This window comes from Poromitra crassiceps, assembly GCF_964638095.1.
Source record: "Poromitra crassiceps genome assembly, chromosome: 1".
NCBI lineage: Eukaryota > Metazoa > Chordata > Actinopteri > Beryciformes > Melamphaidae > Poromitra > Poromitra crassiceps.
The window spans coordinates 59894379-59912468 of NC_139623.1; the positions used below are offsets into that span (position 1 = coordinate 59894379).

Consider the following 18090-nt stretch of genomic DNA (forward strand, 5'->3'; position numbering starts at 1 on the left):
CATACATCAGTGTGAGACTGTGGGCTCTGAACTCTCTCTTTAAAACATACATCAGTGTGAGACTGTGGGCTCTGAACTCTCTCTTTAAAACATACATCAGTGTGAGACTGTGGGCTCTGAACTCTCTCTTTAAAACATACATCAGTCTGAGACTGTGGGCTCTGAACTCTCTCTTTAAAACATACATCAGTGTGAGACTGTGGGCTCTGAACTCTCTCTTTAAAACATACATCAGTGTGAGACTGTGGGCTCTGAACTCTCTCTTTAAAACATACATCAGTCTGAGACTGTGGGCTCTGAACTCTCTTTAAAACATACATCAGTGTGAGACTGTGGGCTCTGAACTATCTTTAAAACATACATCAGTGTGAGACTGTGGGCTCTGAACTCTCTCTTTAAAACATACATCAGTGTGAGACTGTGGGCTCTGAACTCTCTCTTTAAAACATACATCAGTGTGAGACTGTGGGCTCTGAACTCTCTCTTTAAAACATACATCAGTGTGAGACTGTGGGCTCTGAACTCTCTCTTTAAAACATACATCAGTCTGAGACTGTGGGCTCTGAACTCTCTCTTTAAAACATACATCAGTCTGAGACTGTGGGCTCTGAACTCTCTGTTTAAAACATACATCAGTCTGAGACTGTGGGCTCTGAACTCTCTCTTTAAAACATACATCAGTCTGAGACTGTGGGCTCTGAACTATCTCTTTAAAACATACATCAGTCTGAGACTGTGGGCTCTGAACTCTCTTTAAAACATACATCAGTCTGAGACTGTGGGCTCTGAACTCTCTTTAAAACATACATCAGTCTGAGACTGTGGGCTCTGAACTCTCTCTTTAAAACATACATCAGTGTGAGACTGTGGGCTCTGAACTCTCTTTAAAACATACATCAGTGTGAGACTGTGGGCTCTGAACTCTCTCTTTAAAACATACATCAGTGTGAGACTGTGGGCTCTGAACTCTCTCTTTAAAACATACATCAGTGTGAGACTGTGGGCTCTGAACTCTCTTTAAAACATACATCAGTGTGAGACTGTGGGCTCTGAACTCTCTCTTTAAAACATACATCAGTCTGAGACTGTGGGCTCTGAACTCTCTCTTTAAAACATACATCAGTCTGAGACTGTGGGCTCTGAACTCTCTCTTTAAAACATACATCAGTCTGAGACTGTGGGCTCTGAACTCTCTTTAAAACATACATCAGTCTGAGACTGTGGGCTCTGAACTCTCTCTTTAAAACATACATCAGTCTGAGACTGTGGGCTCTGAACTCTCTCTTTAAAACATACATCAGTGTGAGACTGTGGGCTCTGAACTCTCTTTAAAACATACATCAGTGTGAGACTGTGGGCTCTGAACTCTCTTTAAAACATACATCAGTGTGAGACTGTGGGCTCTGAACTCTCTCTTTAAAACATACATCAGTGTGAGACTGTGGGCTCTGAACTCTCTCTTTAAAACATACATCAGTCTGAGACTGTGGGCTCTGAACTCTCTCTTTAAAATATACATCAGTGTGAGACTGTGGGCTCTGAACTCTCTCTTTAAAACATACATCAGTCTGAGACTGTGGGCTCTGAAATCTCTCTTTAAAACATACATCAGTCTGAGACTGTGGGCTCTGAACTCTCTCTTTAAAACATACATCAGTGTGAGACTGTGGGCTCTGAACTCTCTCTTTAAAACATACATCAGTGTGAGACTGTGGGCTCTGAACTCTCTCTTTAAAACATACATCAGTGTGAGACTGTGGGCTCTGAACTCTCTCTTTAAAACATACATCAGTGTGAGACTGTGGGCTCTGAACTCTCTCTTTAAAACATACATCAGTCTGAGACTGTGGGCTCTGAACTCTCTCTTTAAAATATACATCAGTGTGAGACTGTGGGCTCTGAACTCTCTTTAAAACATACATCAGTGTGAGACTGTGGGCTCTGAACTCTCTTTAAAACATACATCAGTGTGAGACTGTGGGCTCTAAACTCTCTCTTTAAAACATACATCAGTCTGAGACTGTGGGCTCTGAACTCTCTCTTTAAAACATACATCAGTGTGAGACTGTGGGCTCTGAACTCTCTTTAAAACATACATCAGTCTGAGACTGTGGGCTCTGAACTCTCTCTTTAAAACATACATCAGTCTGAGACTGTGGGCTCTGAACTCTCTCTTTAAAACATACATCAGTCTGAGACTGTGGGCTCTGAACTCTCTCTTTAAAACATACTGTACATCAGTCTGAGACTGTGGGCTCTGAACTCTCTCTTTAAAACATACATCAGTCTGAGACTGATACGCATCCAGCACTTGAACAGGGCAGTCGCTTTATTTCTCGCTCTCCCTTATCTCCCTTCTTTCCCTCTGCCTGCAACAACACCCAGAGCAATCTTGCATTCGTCTACACGAAATGACAAATATGGATTTATTGGATTTACTAAGCTGGTCTCTCAACGCAAATCAACTAAACTTTGAGGAATGCGGGGTCCGGGGAACCCCCACCCTCTGCCCAGACGGATCTTTCGCCGTGGGATACGGGAAGACAACAGCGATTGACCCTAGGCTGTGACGTCATGAAAATTGAGATGGGCGGTCAGTGAATTTGAACTGTGAAAAATGGATTATATCTGGATATATCATAGAAATTCCACTGATCTGCAATAAGGAGAATATGAACTAAGTTGGGAATCAGAGACTTGACACCTGCTGTTGACTTTCTGGTCTGTGTGACCCTGGTCTGTGTGACCGAAAGGAATTCCAGGCAACCAAAACATTTTATCCTAATCTGGACTCTCGTACTGCCAAGGACGCAGCTCTCCTGATTTTCGTCTGCAACTGAGCTCTTCCCCCCCAAACCCCCCGCCTTGTTCCCTGACAGCTCTTGCATCATCCACCCCCCCCCCCCCCCCCCCACTCCCTCCGATACATTCATCCATCTGGCGCTGATGACAGCGAGCCACTTGCGTTGTTTGAGGAGCTAGTGCAACGGTGGCGCTGCGCACGCGGCGACCCGGCTGAGGGCAGTAGATGGTCCTTTGGAATCTGTACATAATGCAACAAATGTTTATGTATTGTATAATATTGAAGTGCGCCTTTATTACTTTAAAACTAGTAATAATGTATCTCAATTCTGAAGTGTGCCGTTATTACTAATCTCAAACTAGTAATGATGTTGTAATTATCCACTACTGTCTGATGTGAACCAAAGTGCCCTTCTGGGACATGTATTAAACTGATTGATTGATTGATTGATTGATTGATTGATTGATTGATTGATTGATTGAGACTGTGGGCTCTGAACTCTCTTTAAAACTACTTGGAGGCACCTTGGGGAGGCCCGCCTACATACATCATTCTCTCTCTCTCTCTCTCTCCCTTCTCACTTTTTTCTCTTCTCTTTTTTTCTCTATCCTTTTTTCTGTTTTATTACTATCAGTGGTTATTTATCTATTTATTATTTTTGCCTTTCTTCTCTTACCTATTTTATTTGTTTCCCCTTGTTTTGTTGCTCACCTCACCAATGTCCTGTCTTATGTCCTGTTAGGGCTGCTCGATTAATCGAATTTTAATCTAGATTACGATTTGGGCTGTCCACGATTATGAAAACAAGATAATCGACATCAAACGATTTTGCGGCTCTTGTCTCTCTCGTTCTGTCTTGTGTTATAAATCAAGCGCACCCCTTCCTTTGCTCGGCCCCTCCCCCAAAGCCCAAAGCACCAGCTCGAGTTGTGAAATGACTGGGGACGTTTCTCCTCCCCGCTTATTTCTGTGGTAGCACAAGAATAAATGACAGAAGTCACAGAAAGAGAGCCGCTGGTCGAGAAGAGAGGTGAAACAACGTATGTGGGGTGGAAACACTATGGTTTCGCCGAGTTTAAAGGTCCTTACACTGCGCATATCTTGCACTGTTTGTTCCAAGTCTGTGGCTGTGACAGGTGGGTCAAAACTCGCATCGCAATTCCGTGCTGTATATTTGCATCGCTCTTGATGTGTAAGTGATGTGTAACTTACACATCAAGAGTGATGCGAATATACAGCAACAGCACGGAATTGCGATGCGAGTTTTGACCCACCTGTCAAGATATGCGCGGTCGTGCAGCACCCAGCAACACGACCTCTCCCTCTTTCGTTTAATCACTTGAAATCCACTCACAAAGTGGTCTATGACCAAGAAATAACGCTAAATGAACAAAAAGACAAAGTCCCATAGTTACTCCTCCTGCCACAACACAGTCATCGATTCAGGACACTCTTTACAATGCGACAGCATATTCAACAGCTAACGAGCTCACAGATAAACATTAACAATAGCCTATTATAAACCTAAACGTAAGTCGCTTTGGATAAAACCATCTGCCAAATGAGTAATTTAATGTAGGCCCTAATGTAAACGAACATTACTCAATAGCGTTCTCATTTGGTTAGATTTGAGGTTTAAGGACTAGGCCTACTAGTTCAGATGTTTACCAACATATTGAATGTAGATTAATAGTTGCAGTTGGTTGTGGCAGTTCACTGTAACATAGTAGGCCTACATATACTGTATATTTATTTTAGTTTTTATTTTATTTCTAAATCTTTGCACTTTTATTATTTATTTTCACTTATTTATTTATTTGTTTATTTTCAATTATATCTAAAATCCAAAGACATCCAATGTTAAAAAGAAAAGCCAGTGTTCTCAATGTCAATGAATAATCGTGTTAAATAATCGTGATCTCAATATCAATCAAAAGAATCGTGATTATGATTTTTGCCATAATCGAGCAGCCCTATGTCCTGTCTTGTAGTATGTATGTTTTCTTTGCAAAAAAACAAAAATCAAAAACAAAAATCAAAAATAAAGTAAAGAATACTAATTAAGTTGTAGCAGCTGAACAAACAATTCTCAGACACAAACAAGTGTTTCAGTTTCCCTTGAGGATCAATGTATTCCTTTCCAGTTGTGTCACGTCAGCTCCCTTGTTAAAGGACGGCTTTCCCGTGGGGAATATGAAAATATATTAAATCTCACGCCCCTAAGGTTTTCGAATCCGTTGAAATTTTTGAAATTGGTTGTTCACAGCCGGAGATATCAACCAAAATCCACTCTGTGTGTGTGTGTGGGGGGGGGGGGGGATGGCTGGTGGGGGGGAGGGGGGGCTGGTGGGGGGGAGGGGCAGGTGCGGGGAGCCGAAATCCTACAGTTCCCACAATGCACTGGGCTCGCGTGGCCTTAGATTCCACGCCCACCCCTCAGGCATTTGGCTGATATCAAACTCCAGTAGGTGGCGGTAATGCACATATATGTTTGCCAACCGCCATAAAACTCAAAGAAGAAGAAGAAGAAGAAGGCTTCGACATAAAAACATTATGAGAAGAAGAAGAATAATAAATAAAAAAAATTGCCTCCAAATTGCACCAAATTTAAACGGTAGTATATATGTTGGGAGATGTCTTCATAAAAAAAATGTCATGCATTTTAAGGCATTTTCCTAGGAGTTAGGAGCATCTGATGTTGTAACTATTTCATGTAAAAATGTGTAAAAACGGGTACATTGCTCAGCATTGATTTCGTTACTTCAACGCACCTTCTACTAGATGTAAAATTTGACGAGCTTTCCAATGCCGCCAGTCCCGTGTCTGTACGTGCTTCGCTTCCCGAGATATGGTCTCTTTGCGAGGAGCTATGGGAAGCTAACATTAGCTACCGTAGGCTAGGCGGTGGAAAAAGATGGCTGCCTTTTGTTTTTCTTCAAGACCTCTGAAGGGGCGTGGAGGACCTCTAGAGGCGGGACCATGGCGGCACAGGCCCACAAGTAGTGTAGTTCATAGGTGCTCGACTTCCGCAAGGCGGACTTGGCCCATCTGACGTAAAACGCGTCGGCTGGGCCAAAAAATATGTGAGAGATGGTTGATATCTCTGGCTGTGAACAACCAATTTCAAAAATTTCAACGGATTCGAAAACCTTAGGGGCGTGAGATTTAATATATATTCATATTCCCCACGGGAAAGCCGTCCTTTAATCTGATGCAATTCCTTCACATCCCAAGATTTTCCTCCTCTATTTGAAACCAGTGTAGAAATATCTTATCTAGATATCTAGATCCACAAGCAAAGACTCCAACTAAACTGAGTTCATATCTAGATCCACAAGCAAAGACTCCAACTAAACTGAGTTCATATCTAGATCCACAAGCAAAAACTCCAACTAAACTGAGTTCATATCTAGATCCACAAGCAAAGACTCCAACTAAACTGAGTGCATATCTAGATCCACAAGCAAAGACTCCAACTAAACTGAGTTCATATCTAGATCCACAGGCAAAGACTCCAACTAAACTGAGTTCATATCTAGATCCACAGGCAAAGACTCCAACTAAACTGAGTTAATATCTAGATCCACAGGCAAATACTTCAACTAAACTGAGTTCATATCTAGATCCACAGGCAAAGACTCCAACTAAACTGAGTTCATATGTAGATCCACAGGCAAAGTGACCAGAATTTGACTGGTATGAATTTAGCATTATGCTCTTATCCTGATCAAGATACAATATATATTGTAAACAAAGCAAATAATGTAAACAGTAGAATAAACCAAATGATGTGTAGAAACGTTAGAGCATTTTAGGGGCTTATGCTGAGTTCATGCTTCCTTTAAGAGAAGGGACAGTTTAACGCCCCCTGCTCTAGTTTCATTCTCAGATAGAGACCTCTCTGTCCCAAGAATGTGTGTGTGTGTGTGTGTGTGTGTGTGTGTGTGTGTGTGTGTGTGTGTGTGTGTGTGTGTGTGTGTGTGTGTGTGTGAGAGTGTGTGTGTGTGTGTGTGTGTGTGTGTGTGTGTGTGTGTGTGTGTGTGTGTGTGTGTGTGTGTGTTGTGTGTGTGTGTGTGTGTGTGAGGGGGTGCACAAAGGCGCACAGGCACACATTTAACTCTCTCTCTCTCTCTCTCTCTAGTCCCTGTGTGTGAGAGGATGCATTGTGTGGCCAGCATGGTAAAGCAGACAGAGGAGCTGGACGTGTGGCTGGCAGTGCCAGGCAGCTCTATAAAGGTTGGCAGTTGGCTTGAGAGAAACCTTTTCAGGGTGCCACCAAAGCTCCACACTGCAGCAGAATCCTCCACACACATGCACAATTTCAACATCCTTTCTCACAACCAAAACTAGTTTCTGCAAGCCGCTGCGTAGGCTAGTAAAGAAAACTCTACCCCTGTGTTTCAGACTGCAGTATTTCATTCAGAACTGCCCTGAATGCTTTCAGAAATTCTCATAATAAAGACAAACCGCAGAAAATCTCTGGAAAAAATGGAAATCTATACGAGGCCTTACCTTTGGTCTACTTTGTATGTGAAATCTTGTCACACATTCAGGTGTGCAGTGACTTCATTCACTTTGTGAAATCTTGTAATGTATTATTACATTAATATTAACTCACCACTGCAAAACAAAATCCATGGGGTGAATTACATATGAATTGATCATACAGCTGGGCGAAATAACCCCAAAAAACGTATTGATATAATGTATTTCATATCAGTCAATATCGATAATTATTGATACTTTTGAATTACCTATTTGTAATAAAGACCACAAGAAAGAAGGTTGAATTTAACCACTCTATTTTGAACCACCTTATTTATCAATGCACACAGGCAATATTAATGTTACAATTAAAAACAAAGTGTCCAGTCCACCACTTACGATGTTTGGAATGAGATGGGGGCTTTAGGATTGGTCTGTTAAATGATTGGCTGTTTGCGTGTCACTAGTAGCAGCACACTCCATTATCAAGGGCCCTATCAATCTATATTGAACTATTTTCTTCTTGTATTGATGAAGTGTCTACTGCCAATATATTGCTGTTTTATTGCTCAGTCATAATTGCTCATACAGGGTAAGCAGCTGTGCATATGAATACCATCACTGTGATTCACAACCATTTATCTGTCCCATTGAAAAGCTGCCTCTCTAATTCAATATAGGCTGAGTCACACACTGTCTGCTCATCATGAGAGACACACAGAGTCCAGCCCAGGCAGAGTCACACACTGTCTGCTCATCATGAGAGTCACACAGAGTCCAGCCCAGGCTGAGTCACACACTGTCTGCTCATCATGAGAGTCACAGAGAGACCAGCCCAGGCAGGCTGAGTCACACACTGTCTGCTCATCATGAGAGACACACAGAGTCCAGCCCAGGCTGAGTCACACACTGTCTGCTCATCATGAGAGACACACAGAGTCCAGCCCAGGCTGAGTCACACACTGTCTGCTCATCATGAGAGTCACACTGAGTCCAGCCCAGGCAGTCTGAGTCACACACTGTCTGCTCATCATGAGAGTCACACTGAGTCCAGCCCAGGCTGAGTCTCACACTGTCTGCTCATCATGAGAGTCACACTGAGTCCAGCCCAGGCTGAGTCTCACACTGTCTGCTCATCATGAGAGTCACACTGAGTCCAGCCCAGGCTGAGTCACACACTGTCTGCTCATCATGAGAGTCACACAGAGTCCAGCCCAGGCAGGCTGAGTCACACACTGTCTGCTCATCATGAGAGACACACAGAGTCCAGCCCAGGCTGAGTCCCACACTGTCTGCTCATCATGAGAGTCACACAGAGTCCAGCCGGTAAATTCTAAAAGCCCATTATTCACTTTTCCCTGAAGATCCAACTGTATACTGCCAGGACACTATGGATCTGACCAGGGCTGTGTGCAAACAGGTAGAACAGCAGTTACTGTAGGAGACATTAACCCAATGCACAAGCTGCGAGTAGGCGTGGCAGGGAGAGAGAGAGAAAACAAGAGATAACCAAGGGACCACGCCTTTCCCTACCCAGAGAGAGAGAGAACTAGAGATAACTCATACCTTTTTGACATCAAAAGTCCCACTAGTACACGTGTTTTTGTTACCCAGGAAAGCAGCAGGGGGTAGCAGCAGCAGCAGCATCGCATTTTAAACTTTTATATCGTACCCTCAACCTGTGTTTCTCCACCGCTGCAGGCTGTCTCTTCCCCCTCCCTTTTCCCTTCTTCTCTCACGGTGCTGTGTCAGGCCACCCAAAACAAAATGGAAACTTCCGGGTAAAAATTTCAAACTAATGTAATTTAAAGGCCCATTCCGTCGGTTCTGGCGAGAAATAAATGTGCACAAAGTGTTTTTTATTGGCAATGAGTGAATGCGCCTTGACGTAACTTAAAAATGGCGACCAGGGGCGTTTCTCTCCGACCAGCCGTTCAGAAGATACATGGAAATACAGCATTTTCGAAGGGGTTAGCATTTCCCGCCACAGCTAGAGGATGTGACATCTGCGCGTTCACGAGCCTGGCTCTTGTCCTCATGGCGCCTCCGGTGTAAATACCAATAGCAACGAAGAAGACGGCTAACAGGAAATGGCTAATGTTACGTTCGTCGCTAGCTGTTAGCAAAAGGAAACAACAACAGACTCCAGAAAAAGTCCACACTAAATAAATAAATAAATATTTATCTAATGAAGCCCGTCTGGCCAGACAGCAGCAATGTGACCGACATCGGGGGGAAACTAGAGTCAGGACTGTATTTTCGGTTCATGAAGGGAACTTGCTGCTTGTAGCTACTGTAATGTGGTTTTGACCAGATAACGTTAGCTGCTTGCTTATTGTCACAATGTCACTCCGTAGTACAAGTATCTGACCACCTGGTCAGAAACTCTGCTAACATTACCGTCTTGTGTGAAGTAATGCAACCCTAACGTTACTACCGTTATGCTTATGGTCATGGAACATTATTGTTTGACTGCAGTTAGCTGCGGTGGGGAGTCTGCCTATTATAACCATAACGTTAGCTTGATGCTATACACGGCTAACTAATAGATTTAGCTATATTTATAGAAATCACCACCGACCTCCACTAATAACGTAACCGTCTTGTGTGGATAATGAATGTAACTCGTCGTAAATATGCCTAACGTTACTGTTATGCTTATGAAACATTGTTTGATTGATCAGTTTGGTCAACTCCAGGCATTACACGATACGATACGATACGATACGAAAACTTTATTGTCCACAGGTGGAAATTTGTCTTTGATTTCACCAAGACGTGTCTTACAAACTTGAAAAACACAAAAACAATACAAGGTGTTAAAGATGACAGTACACATATCGATACAATACAATACAGTTAACACACATTCATCCACCTTCAAGGACTTAGTACACCTTGGTATTTGCAGTACAACCCAACGGATCTACAGCATGTAAATTAAGAATTGAAAATTAAAAATATAAAATATAAAATGTAAAAAACCTACTGTGCAAAAAACCGCAGCAACGCCAAAAAGGCATAAACAAAAAGCATTGCATACGCATAGTCTATCGCTTCCTAGTTTTATTTAAAGCCATAATGGCATCTGGGACAAATGACCTCTTATAGAGGTATCGTACATACAGGGGAAGCAGGGTAGTTCCTGGCTCACGGTAACGTGAATATCCCATCCATTCCCCCGCAGCCAATGCAAGCCAAAATATGACCAAACATGCCACAATAACGTCCGATAATTCATCCAGAATCCTTCCTGGGCATCTTGAGGCTGATCTGACCGATAAATTGTCCAGGTTGCCGTTTTCAAGTGACTTTTATGAGTTAACGCTACACAGCAACCAACACCTCTGCTGTTGCCAGGCAACTGCTTGTGCACGTGCGAGTCAGCTCGTTCACACGCTGCCTGCAGTTACTCTAATGGCCACCGGCGTCAGTAACAGTGACAATTGACGGAATGGGCCTTTAAACAAGTAAACAGCCTGACTGATGCACGTTGGAGGAGAAAAAGGTGTTTCAACAAACGAAGCAGCAAATATTGTATCAAATGTTAAGATTACATAAAATGGCTGTAAAGCATGACTCAAAATGTTTAACGTTACAACGAGGGTTTTATTTTTGAAAGAGCTAAAGCGGACGACCTACTTACATTCTGGCTGACTTGATGCTGTCTGCGCCTGGGCTGTGTGGTGCACTCGTGCATGAGAGATGCTTTTTTTTCCTTCTGCATATTCCGTCAATGTAAAAGAATTAACTGTTATGAAAGTTGAGTTTCAGGCTGTGGCAATCACTGAATCTCACTGACTCACGCTGGAAAAGGGGCGGCAACTCAGGAGGACGAGGAGCAGGGTCGGAAAATCATGGGTTGGACCACCGCCAAGATTTATATGGCCAGCCGGAGCAGAGCCGCCGTGTAAAAACCCACCTCACTTGCAGGGTCGCTCTATCGGCTAAACGGCCCGACTTGGAAACTTTTAGACTGAAGAAAATCCCACTAGTTTGTGGATATTAGTGGGATTTTTGGCCAGTCTAAAAGGGGTTCAAGTGACCATGCCTTTCCTTACCCAGAGAGAGAGAGAGAAATAGAGATAACCAAGTGACCACGCCTTTCCTTACCCAGAGAAATCTGTGGACAGAATGCCATAGTTGAAGATGAAGACTCTGCTGACTTGGCACACTGTCAGATAGCCCATAGCCATCACCATAGAATACCTGGATGGGGAGGAACGCGCAGAACAAAATCAGATACACCGTTCAGACACATGGACAGGATGAGTATGGGGTGGAACCAAAGGATGCTATCTCCATGCATATTCAGAATAGGACAAATGATCAGATCTCCAAAACGTTCCATAGCATCTGTGTCCATTTTCACTCAAAGTGAATTCAAAGACACAGCAGAAATCACAGCAGACCAGGAGGGGAAAGAGGTGACTGACATTATTCACTCCTGGCATAATATATATGCCCGTGTGGTTTCTAGACTAGCAAGAATGAATGTTGGCATCTCTATGGCTGCATTTAGACTGCCTGGTACAAGTGACCCAACTCAGATTTTTGCTCACATGTAGCACAGATCGCAGATCGGACATGTATTATGAATGTGTCAATCTGGGAATCCATCAGTTAAATTATTATTTTTTATACTCTGGGAGCAAGCACGTTTCAATAGCTAATTTTACACACTGCTCATGCTATTCAGAGGCATTGAAGAAAGAGTCGCACCAACGGAAGTCCAAAATGCTTGATCATCATGTAACTCATGTAGCATCAACCATAGTTCCAAGGATAGTTCCAGGAAGTACAGTACGTGACGGGCTGTTTGAATGCATCAAATAATGCTATAATAAAGCTGATAATATACAATTTGATCCTTTAAGCATCTTACCTTACCGTAAGTACATTACAAACATTCTGCTGCAACTATACAGCTTCCAGAACCTTATTTCCGGGAACTATTGCGAAGTTATAAAACAAAACAAAAAAGTCCATTGGAGTGAATAGAGATGACACAAGTCTTAATGTCTCTCTTAAAAGCTCTATATACGCTCCATTTATTATTATTATTATTACCTTTATTATTATTATTATTATTATCATTGTAATTATTAGGGGCGCAATTATCCGGATTTTCTTCGACCATGCCGACAGATTTTCATGCAAAATCTGTCTTGAAAGATTAAGCAGGAAAAAAGCACATTGAATGGATATTCTCAGATCTGATTCAGGTCTCATTATGTGGAAATAAATCACATTATCGGATATCTGCCAATGTGACTGCTATGTTAGTGGACAGATCGGATATTCCCAGTCATTGCGAGTTGCACGTTGTTGAAAATGTGTGTGTGTGTGTCTTCACGCGCGTTTACCAAGGCTGTACTCAGCTGTTTGGCTTGGATTGGAGTCTGTCCGTTTCATTCCAAATTTTATTTGCATTTATTGCATTTATATGCAGATGTCTTATATTCATTTTTTGCTCTCTGCTTTATAAGGAACCAGTTGTGCAAAATATTCTCGCAAAAATTGTGATTTGGGTTCATCTACAAACATACAGTTGACCATGCAGCTCTGTGCGCGTAGTTTGATCATATTCATACAGGTACTTGATGAGTCAGTGCTGCTCCAGACTGTAATATTGCTATAATATTCCTGTAGGGACTTACAGTGCTGCACAGTCAGTCTGTGCTACTCCATAATGAGTTTAGAGTGACTAGCGGTGCTTACTTGCATGATGCGTACTTGGTAACCAAATGCTCGTGTACGCATGCAGGTTGTTTCAAGTGTTAAGCAAGTGTAAACACAGGTATCAGATATGGGTCACTTTTAAAGCAGATCAACAGGTAGTCAAAATAACTCAGATATACCGTTGGATCTGGGCATCAAGACCTGTAGTGTAAATGCAGCCTACGTCTTGCAATAACTTTTTTTTTTTTTTTTTTTTTTCCTGATTTTTTTATCCCATTTTATCCCCCGTTAGTGCTCATTTGATTTCTCAATCCTGGTTGCTACTCCATCCTCTGCCGATCTGGGGAGAGCCGAGACTGATTCCATGCTTCCTCCGAGACATGGGCAGTCAGTCAGCCGCTTCTTTTCACCTGACAGAGGAAGCTTCACCGGTAGGACATAGCACGTGGGAGGTTCACGCTATTCCAACCAGTTCCCCTCCCTCTGAACAGGCGCCCTTAACGACCAGAGGAGGAACCACACTAGCAACCAGGATATTGCATGTTTTTGTGAAGGGGGTTCCTATATGAAGGAAACCCCCGGGAGGCACGGGGAGAACATGCAAACTCCACACAGAAAGGCCCTTTTGCCGACCCCACCCGGGCGGTGGGCACTCGAGGACATGCGGACGGGCACGCATTCCTTCAGCGTTCACCTCGTCCCCAGGTGGGAATCGAACCCACGACCTTCGAGCTGTGAGGTCTTGCAATAACTTCTGGATCACCACTAGAAAGTCCTCAACACTCACTCATACTGACACGTGATTACGTGTTTTTGTGGGTGTGTGTTTGCACGTAATGCATTAGACTTTATTCATTCGGAACCCCCCCCAGCCCTGCGCCAATGCTGTGTGAGGTGGTATGTGTGTTGCTAAAGTGCTGTGTGAGGTGGTATGTGTGTTGCTAAAGTGCTGTGTGAGGTGGTATGTGTGTTGCTAAAGTGCTGTGTGTTGGGAGACTGCGGTTTCCACCCGTACGGAACAATGACAGCTTTATCTCGCTCACTCTCCAGGAATCCCTTTACGCTCAAATACCTGAATGTCTGGCTGCTATTCACATACGTAACTTGTTTTGCATTGGTGTTCTGCTTTCAACCAGAGGATTTCACTAACTCCACCACCTTTGGGCATTTTACCTGCAAGCGGTGAGGTTTATGGTAATAATAATAATAATAATAATAATAATAATAATAATAATAGATGGGACTTATATAGCGCTTTTCCAGGGCTCAAAGACGCTTTACAATAGGCTAAACAAAACTAAACACTGGGGGGGGGCGGGGGGAGACGTTAGTGAACATATAACGACAGAGATTACACTAAACACTGAGTACTATGTGGGGGGGGGGGGGGCGATAGTGGTGGGACAAGACAGTAGACAGAGACAGCACACAAGCAAGGATAGGGGGAGGGAGCAGAGGGACTAAGGGAAGGCGGTGGAAAAGAGATGGGTTTTGAGGCGGGAGTGGAAGACTGTGAGGGACTCTGATGTTCTGATTTCTTGGGGGAGGGCGTTCCAGAGTCTGGGAGCTGCCCGAGAGAAAGCTCTGTCCCCAAAGCTGCGGAGTTTGGACTTGGGGTGGAAAGGAGGTCGGCTGAGGAGGATCTGAGGGACCGGGAGGGTTGGTAGGGGGAGAGGAGGTCTGTGAGGTAAGGGGGGGCCAGTTTATGAAGGGCTTTGTAAGTGATGACCAGGATTTTGTAGTTGATGCGGTAGGGGATGGGAAGCCAGTGGAGTTCTTTGAGGACAGGGGTGATGTGGTGCCAGGATTTGGTGTGGGTGAGGAGTCGAGCTGCTGCATTCTGAACCAGTTGGAGTCTATTGATGAGGGTGGAGTTGATGCCGTGGAGGAGTGAGTTGCAGTAATCCAGGCGGGAGGAGATGAAGGCGTGAATGAGAGTTTCAGCAGTGGAGTGTGAGAGGGAGGGGCGAATTTTGGCAATGTTACGGAGGTGGTAGAAGGAGGATTTGACAGTTTGACGGATGTGGGGTTCAAGGGAAAGGGTGGGGTCAATGATGACACCAAGATTGCGTGCCTGGGAGGAAGGGGAAACAGTGGTGTTGTCGATGGTGAGGGTGGGGTTGTTGGTTTTGGAGAGAGTGGACTTGGAGCCGATGAGGAGAAGTTCTGTTTTATTGCTGTTGAGTTGTAGAAAGTTTTCTTGCATCCAGGATTTAATGGCAGACAGGCAGGAGTTGATGTGGGAGAGGGGTGGGTTGTGGGGGGAGGTGGTGCTGAGGTAGATCTGAGTGTCGTCGGCATAACAGTGAAAGTCCAGGTTGAAGTGACGGAGGATCTGACCGAGGGGGAGGATGTAAGTGATGAACAGAAATGGACCGAGTACAGAACCTTGGGGGACACCGTGTGAAACTATAGAGGGAGCAGAGGAGTGGTTGTGTAGGAAAATTAACTGAGAACGGTTGGAGAGGTAGGAGTGAATCCACCTGAGTGCAGTACCTTCGATACCGAGATCTTCCAATCTGGAGAGCAGGATGTTATGGTTCACGGTATCGAAGGCTGCACTCAGGTCGAGGAGGATGAGGATGGTGAGGGATCCGGAGTCGGCAGAGGTGAGGAGGTCGTTGAAGACTTTAAGGAGTGCTGTTTCAGTGCTGTGGAGGGGGCGGAAACCAGATTGGAGGGGTTCGAATAGGTCATTGGAGTGCAGGTGGTGTTGAAGTTGGGTGGCTACTATGCGTTCCAGGGTTTTTGAGAGGAAGGGGAGGTTGGAGATAGGCCGGTAGTGATTGAGGCAGGATGGGTCAAGACCAGGTTTCTTGAGGATGGGAGTGACAGCAGCAGTTTTGAAAGCAGAGGGGACAGTGCCATGGGAGAGTGAGGAGTTGAAGAGGTTTGTGAGGTAGGGGCAGATGACAGGAAGGCATGATTTCAAAAGGGGGGTGGGGAGGGGGTCAAGGGAGCAGGTAGTGGGTTTGGATGAGCTGATGAGTTTGGAGACGGTGGAGGCAGTGACAGGGGTGAACCGGGAAAGACGGCGGTGGGGGGGGAGGCTAGGAAAGGCAAGCGGGATGGAGAGGAGAGAAGCAGGGGTAGGGGCAGCTGGGGGGGACAGAGGGGACAGTGATTGGTAGATGGTGGTGATTTTGTCAGCAAAGAAGTGAAGGAAAGCAGTGCATTGTTCAGATGAGGAGGTAGGGAAGGCGTCGGTGCGGGGCTTGAGGAGGCTGTTGACGGTGGAAAAGAGGGTTTTGGGATTACGGCTGGGATCGTTGATGATGGAGGAAAAATAGACAGACTTGGCGGCAGTGAGGGCATCTTTGTAAGTTGAGAGGTGGTACTGCTCTCCCTGTGTGTGTGTGTGTGTGTGTGTGTGTGTGTGTGTGTGTGTGTGTGTGTGTGTGTGTGTGTATGTGTAGGAGCGGGATACGGAGTGGCGTGGGCAAGAAAAAGAAATAGGACCCTATCTTGGTACAGGCGGTATCCCCTATTTGCGCTTGCGCACCTGTTTGCGCGTGCCTTAAATGCAGGGAAGATAGCAGTGTCCAGGTGTTGTGCCGAGTTTTGCACCCCCGCCAGGGCAGCAGCTAAACGCATCCCCACCTCACGGGAGCATATTGTAATGATTTATACAGAAATGTAACTGTTTAAAAGTGATATAATTGTCTGGGTAGACGTGACCTCCCTGTTTTCTAAGTTAAAACAGCCCCGAAATATGGTGGGGGATGCAATTCTCAGCGGGGATGCGGAAACATTCACGGCACGTGCCGCAGGTTCAAATTAGAGTCGTGCCAAATCATCTGCGCCCCCACGCCCAGGCAATGCCTGGGTGTTACATCGATAAAAAAACAATCAGATTCCCGTCTCGCGATCGAGGCATGCAATATGCTGTAATTCTCTCCATGCGTAATAGAGTGTGTGATGTGCGACCCTGTGTGACCGGCAAGTTCGGCCATTAATCAGCCCTAATCAGCTAATTAAAAAATCCGGCTCCGTTAGGTCACCCGCAGGGATGCTCTTTACACTTCCTGAAAGATTCAGCGCGATCGCACACAGCTGTGACCAAACACAATCTGCTCACTCACACAGAGACTTCACCCTGTTATTATAGGATATTTCAAAAGACCAAAAAAGTGTGGAGTTACAACAAAACGTGTTGTCATTGCACTGAGCTACCTGCCCTCGTCAACCCCACTCCCATAAACATACACGTTTCTGTCCTCAGCTTGCCGGACAAGTTTCACATGGCGACAACAGTGATTAACTGTTGCACCACTGCCGTTTCCCAAATGACACACTGCTGTTGGTCAAGTTGCTGATAAGAAGACAGACAGACAGACAGACAGACAGGTTGGTCTTGTCTTGTATAACTATAGGACTCTGATAAGAAGACAGACAGACAGACAGGTTGGTCTTGTCTTGTATAACTATAGGACTCTGATAAGAAGACAGACAGACAGACAGGTTGGTCTTGTCTTGTATAACTATAGGACTCCAACTGCAAAACTACATAGAATTGGTTGCTCACGCTTGATGGAATTTCCTCGCTAATATATGATATAAGCATTCTGCAAATGTATAAAATCAAAGTCATATTTCTTACCTTTAAACATGGGGGAAAAAGTCAAAACATTTCAGTGTTGCAAACATGTTAGTAGGGATGCACGATAATTATCGGACCGATAAATTATCGGCCGATATGGCTATTTTGCGTTATTATTTATTATTCCGATAATGGCCTTTTTCCGATAAATTATCCGATAATAATCCTGTTTATTTTTTGCCTCGGAAGCGGAGCTTTTTGTTGTCGCACATTCGTCACATCACAGCTGCGACGCAAACATGGCTGCTGCCAGTGTGTAGTGTGTTGCTGTTTTTCAGTTTCACAATGATCAGAAAGCTACTGTAATTTGCAATCCATGTCCCACACAGGTTCCGAGAGGAGGGGAAACCTATAAGCTGGCATTACGTTAAACCAAAGCTGCCGATGATGCAGCGGATATGTTTGTTGTTTGTGTTAGCGAGTTGTGTTAGCATTAGCTCAGTCGTAGCGGGCCTACCCTGCAGGCTCGTCCGCTTGGCAAACTGTGACATTTACAGTCTGTGGCTTGTGATCAAACAGC

General features: G+C 44.5%; 1 protein-coding gene across 1 annotated transcript in view; it reads right to left on the reverse strand.

Moving 5' to 3' along the window:
• Positions 1-18090, reverse strand: part of mboat1 (membrane bound O-acyltransferase domain containing 1) — a gene marked incomplete at both ends in the record, with an annotated part of 102259 nt that overhangs the window by 62668 nt on the left and 21501 nt on the right. The window contains one exon of the mRNA XM_083649939.1: positions 11402-11497. Within this exon, the coding sequence (XP_083506065.1) occupies positions 11402-11497 (96 nt within the window). The remainder of the gene's footprint in view (positions 1-11401; positions 11498-18090) is intronic.